Source organism: Teleopsis dalmanni, unplaced genomic scaffold, assembly GCF_002237135.1.
Source record: "Teleopsis dalmanni isolate 2A unplaced genomic scaffold, ASM223713v2 unscaffolded_contig_2581, whole genome shotgun sequence".
NCBI lineage: Eukaryota > Metazoa > Arthropoda > Insecta > Diptera > Diopsidae > Teleopsis > Teleopsis dalmanni.
The window spans coordinates 1-6,704 of NW_024033963.1; the positions used below are offsets into that span (position 1 = coordinate 1).

At 19.9% G+C, this 6,704-nt stretch overlaps 1 protein-coding gene across 1 annotated transcript; it reads right to left on the bottom strand.

Moving 5' to 3' along the window:
* Window positions 1–3,466: 3,466 nt before the first annotated feature.
* LOC119664747 (cytochrome b-like) lies at window positions 3,467–4,603 on the bottom strand. Its single transcript, XM_038074174.1, is given in 1 exon segment — window positions 3,467–4,603. A coding segment is annotated over 1 exon segment (1,137 nt).
* Window positions 4,604–6,704: the final 2,101 nt, after the last annotated feature.

The window sequence follows — 6,704 nt, forward strand, 5'->3', positions numbered from 1 at the left end:
TAGTACAAATTAATTAATAAATTTATAATAAGTATAAAATTTTTGTAAATTATTATTAAAGAAGGCAAAATTGTAGCTAAAGAAAATTTTTATGGGTTATGAATAATTTATTTAATTAATATATTTTTATGAAATTTTATCATTTAATATAAATTAATAAGTAAATTTATGATAGGTATAAAATTTTTGTTAATTATTATAAAGTTTATTTTAGCTTATAAAATTGTTTGAAATTAATTTTAGATGCAAATTTTTGTTTGATTATTAATTAATTTAAAAAATTCATTGAATATTTTCAGTCGCAGTAATTGATATTAATAATTTAGGAAATTAAGAATTAGTTATAATTATAACATTAACAAAATTTGTGCCAGCAGTTGCGGTTAAACAAAGGATATAAATTTTTTATTTTAAAATTAGTTAAATTATTTATATTAAATTTAAAAATAATTCATTAGGTGAAATTATAAATTGATTTATAATTTATTAAAAATTAGTTGAAGGTAAAAAATTTTTGATATAAACTAGTTTTAGATACCCTATTATTAAAAATGTCATATATGAATTTTTAAGTAGTAATAGTTATGTTCTTGAAACTTAATAAATTTGGCGGTTTTTGATTTATTCAAAGGAACTTCTCCTATAAGTGATAATCCACGTTGGACCTTACTTAAATTTGTGATCAGTTTATATATCTTCGTTAACAGAATATTTTAAAAGAATAATAATTTTCTTAAATTTATAAATGATTTTATTTAAGATAAAGGTGGGGTTTGTGTTTAAGTAGAGATGAGTTATATTAAAAGTATTTATATGAATTGATATGAAAAATTATTTGAAGGTGGATTTGAAAGTAAGTTTATAAAGATAAATACACTGATTTTAGCTCTAAAATATGCACATATCGTCCGTCGCTCTTATTTTAAAATAAGATAGAGTGTTACATAGTAGATGTACTGGAAAGTGTATCTACAATGAAAATTTAAAGCTTAATTAGTAAAATATTTTTTTACTAATAGATTTTTATGCAAATCATTATAAATTGATTTAAAATTTATTTATTATTTTTTTATTTTTTATTTAAATTTGATATTAAAAATAATTATAAATTTATAATTTTTAGTAAAGTTTATTGAAAAAATATTTTTTATTATAGTGTATTAGTATTGTATAATAACATTGAAATATATTGAAAAATATTTGTATTAAAAGAAAATTTTAATTATTGTACCTTGTGTATCAGGGTTTATTAAATAAATAATATTTATTTAAATATTTTTCTCGATTTATTAAGAGTTAAAAATTTATAAAAGTTGATGTAATAATATCATTTTTAATATATTTTTAGAAATGAAATGTTTTTCGTTTAATATGGTATCTAGTTTAAGAAATAAATTTAATTTAGAATTAATTGTAATTTAATTTATTTATATAAATTTAAATAAATAATTAATTAATATTTTATGGGATAAGCTGTAAATTAAATTGTTATAAGTTTTGAATATTTAAATTAATTATATGCTTAGAATTAGCAATTATTAAAAAGTTTGTTATAATTTATTTTTTTTTATTAAATATTTAGTATATTTTAATTATTTATTAAAATATTTTTTATAATTTGATTTGTAAAATAATAATGATAAAATTAGTATATTTATATGTTTTGATTTATATAATTGAAAAGTTTAAATAAAGAATTCGGCAAAATTTGTATTCGCCTGTTTAACAAAAACATCTCTTTTTGTATTTTATTTAAAGTTTAACCTGCCCATTGAAAAATTTTAAAAGGCCGCAGTATATTAACTGTGCAAAGGTAGCATAATCATTAGTCTTTTAATTGAAGGCTGGAATGAATGGTTGGACGAGATATAAGCTGTTTCATTTAAAATTTATATAGAATTTTATTTTTTAGTTAAAAAGCTAAAATATGATCAAAAGACGAGAAGACCCTATAAATCTTAATTATTTAATAATTTTTAATTTATTTTGGTTTTTTTTGTTATAAATTTATTAAATAATTTTATTGGGGTGATATTAAAATTTAAATAACTTTTAATAATTTTTGTCATTTATTTATGATTAAGTGATCCATTATTAGTGATTAAAAAATTAAGTTACTTTAGGGATAACAGCGTAATTTTTTTGGAGAGTTCTTATCGATAAAAAAGTTTGCGACCTCGATGTTGGATTAAGATTCATATTTAAATGTAGAAGTTTAAATATTAAGTCTGTTCGACTTTTTATTCTTACATGATCTGAGTTCAAACCGGTGTAAGCCAGGTTGGTTTCTATCTTTGATTTAATAAAATATTTTAGTACGAAAGGAATTAATATTTATTTTTAAGAAATTATTTTATGAATGAATTTAATTACTATTTTGGCAGATTAGTGCAATAAATTTAGAATTTATTTATATAATTTAAAAATTATAAGTAGTACTTGTTTTTAAATGAAATTATTATATCTTTATTAAGAAGTTTATTATTAATTATTTGTGTTTTAGTGGGTGTAGCTTTTTTAACATTGTTGGAACGAAAAGTTTTAGGTTATATTCAGATTCGTAAAGAACCAAATAAAGTGGGTTTTATTGGAGTAGTTCAACCTTTTAGTGATGCAATTAAATTATTTACTAAAGAACAGACTTATCCTTTAATGTCAAATTATATTTGTTACTATTATTCTCCTATTTTTTCATTATTTTTATCTTTGTTGGTGTGAATATGCATACCTGTTTTAAGAAGATTGAATAGTTTTAATTTAAGTTTGTTATTTTTTTTAAGAATTACAAGAATAGGAGTGTATACTGTAATAATTGCAGGATGATCAAGAAATTCAAATTATTCTTTATTAGGAGGTTTACGAGCTGTTGCTCAAACTATTTCTTATGAAGTAAGATTGGCTTTAATTTTACTATCTTTTATTTTTTTAATTGAAAGATATAATATAATTGATTTTATAAAATTTCAATATTATATTTGGTTTTTATTTTTTTTATTTCCTATGGGTTTTATTTGATTAAGAATTTGTTTAGCGGAAACTAATCGTACTCCATTTGATTTTGCTGAGGGGGAATCAGAATTAGTATCTGGATTTAATGTAGAATATAGAAGAGGAGGTTTTGCATTAATTTTTTTAGCGGAGTATTCGAGAATTTTATTTATAAGAATATTATTTTGTGTAATTTTTTTAGGATGTAATTTATTTAATTTAATATTTTTTTTCAATTAGTTATTATTTCTTTTTTATTTATTTGAGTTCGGGGGACTTTACCTCGATTTAGATATGATAAGTTAATATATTTATCTTGAAAGTGTTATTTACCATATTCATTAAATTTTTTATTATTTATAGTTGGGTTAAAAATATATTTATTTATATGAATTATTTTTAGTAAAGTTAATAGAAAATTTTAATTCTATCTTATATTTTCAAAATATATGCTTATTTCAAGCTAATTAACTTACATTTAATTTAGTAAGTTATCTCATCATTTATTAATTAAAGGGTTAATTAAAAAGTATAAAAAATAAATAAATGTTAGAATTTGTCCAATTATAACATAAGGTTCTTTAACTGATCGAGCTTCAATTCAAGTTAATAAAATTACAGTGGATAGTATAATTCAAAATAAAAATTGGTTAATGGGATAAAATTGTAATCCTTGAAATTTGCTTATATTATAAAAAGGTATAATTATTAAAATAGCAATAGATGTAACTAATGCAATTACTCCTCCTAATTTGTTAGGAATTGAACGTAAAATTGCATAAGCAAACAGAAAATATCATTCTGGTTGAATGTGAATAGGAGTTACTAAAGGATTAGCTGGAATAAAATTATCTGGGTCTCCTAATAAATAGGGATTTATTAAAGTTAATAGAATAAGTCTTATAATTAGAATAATAAATCCGGTAATATCTTTAAAAGTGAAATAGGGATGAAATGGGATTTTATCAATACTTGAATTTAGTCCTATTGGGTTATTTGATCCTGTTTGATGAAGAAATAAAAGATGAATTATAGTTATTGCTAAAACAATAAAAGGTAAAATGAAGTGAAAAGTAAAAAATCGTGTTAATGTTGGATTATCAACTGCAAATCCTCCTCAAACTCATTGTACTAAATCAATACCTAAATAAGGAATAGCAGATAATAAATTAGTAATTACAGTTGCTCCTCAAAAAGATATTTGTCCCCGTGGTAATACATATCCTATAAAGGCTGTTGCTATTACTAAAAATAAAATAATTACTTCAACTAGTCAGGTTTGTGTATATTTATAAGAATTGTAATAAATTCCTCGTCCAATATGAAGATAAATACAAATAAAAAAAAATAAAGCTCCATTAGCATGAAGAGTTCGTAATAGTCATCCATAATTTACATCTCGACAAATGTGTCTAATTCTATTAAAAGCTATATTAATATCTGCTGTGTAATGTATAGCTAAAAATAATCCAGTTAAAATTTGAATGATTAAACATAATCCTAAAAGAGATCCAAAATTTCATCAAGAAGAGATATTAATTGGAGTTGGTAAATCAATTAAAGAATTATTTATAATTTTGAAAAGTGGGTGTTTAATTCATATTGGTTTATTCATTTATTTTATAAATCGAATTGGTCCAAAAAATATATTAGTAATTTTTACAATTGCAATTAAAGTAATTAAAAGATAATTTATTAAAAAAATTGTTATAAAATTTGTAGGGTAATTATAAAGTTTAGTTAAAATATATGAATTTTCTTTAATTATAATTTTTAAATTAATTAATAATATTGATTCATTATTTGTAAATATATCTATATTAATATAATTGTAAAAAATAATTCATAAAAATAAAATTCTTGTGATTAATGAAATTGTTCATATTAGTATTTTAATTGAAAATGAAAATATTTCATTTGAAGCAATTGCTGTTACATAAATAAATAAAACTAATAATGTAGTCCTAAAAAAATTAAGAATAAAATATAGGAAAATCAAAATGTTTTTGAAATTAGTCCTGAAATTATTGAAATTAAAATAGTTTGAATTAACAGTATTAATCCAATAGATAATGGGTGTTTTAAGAATAAAAATGTAATACTTGAAATTAGTATTATAGTTAAAATTAATATATGTATGATTTTAAGAAATAGTTTAATTAACATATAAATTTTGGGAATTTATGATAAAGAATTATTTCTTTTTTCTTGAGAGTTCTAAAAAAATTATTCTTATTTTTGATTTACAAGACCAATGTTTTTATTAAACTATTAAAACTAAAAAATGATAATTTATTTTTGATTATTTTGTTGTGTAATAGTATTGATAGGGATTTTTTCTTTTATTTTTAATCGAAAACGTTTATTATCTATGTTATTAAGTTTAGAATTTATTATTTTAATAATTTATTTTTTATTATATAGTTATATAAATATAATAGATTATAGAAATTATTTTATAATAATATATTTAACATTTAGAGTTTGTGAAGGAGCTTTAGGAATTTCTATTTTAGTTTCTATAATTCGTACTCATGGAAATGATTATTTTCAATCATTTAGAATTTTATAATGTTAAAATTTATTTTTTTTATTTCATTTTTAATTCCTATTTGTTTTTTAAATAGTATATTTTGAATGGTTCAAAATATATTATTTTTTATTAGTTTTATTTTTAATTTATTTAATATTTATATAAATTATTTTATAAGTATTTCTTATTTTTTAGGGTGTGATATAATTTCTTATGGATTAATTTTATTAAGATTTTGAATTTGTGCATTAATATTAATAGCAACTGAAATAATTCAAAAATTTAAAAATTATAATAATTTATTTTTAGTGAATGTAATTTTTATATTATTTTTTTTATTTTTAACTTTTTCTAGAATAAATATTTTTGCTTTTTATTTATTTTTTGAAGGAAGTTTAATTCCAACTTTATTATTAATTTTAGGGTGAGGGTATCAGCCTGAACGATTACAAGCTGGAATTTAGTTATTGTTTTATACTTTATTTGTATCTTTACCTATATTAATTGGAATTTTTTATTTATATGAAAAATTAGGAAATTTAAATTTTTATTTTTTAAGTAATTATATGTTTAATTATGAGTTATTATATTTTTCGATAATTTTAGCTTTTTTGGTTAAAATGCCTATATTTTTGGTACATTTATGATTACCTAAAGCTCATGTTGAAGCTCCAATTTCTGGTTCAATAATTTTGGCTGGAATTATATTGAAATTAGGAGGATATGGACTTTTACGAGTATTTTCATTTATTTCATTTGTTTGTTTAAAATTTAATTATTTTTTCATTAGAATTTCTTTGATTGGAGGGATTTTGATTAGTTTAAATTGTTTACGTCAAGTTGATATAAAGTCATTAATTGCTTATTCTTCTGTTGCTCATATAGGGATTGTTTTAGCAGGAATTATAAATTTAAGAAATTGAGGAATTTGTGGAGGGTATAGATTAATAATTGGTCATGGGTTATGTTCTTCAGGTTTATTTTGTTTAGCTAATATTAGATATGAGCGATTAGGTAGACGAAGATTATTAATTAATAAAGGGTTATTAAATTTTATACCTTCTTTAACTTTGTGATGATTTTTATTGAGATCTGGAAATATAGCTGCTCCTCCTACATTAAATTTATTAGGGGAAATTTCTTTAATAAATAGAATTGTAAGTTGATCTTGGTATTCAATGAT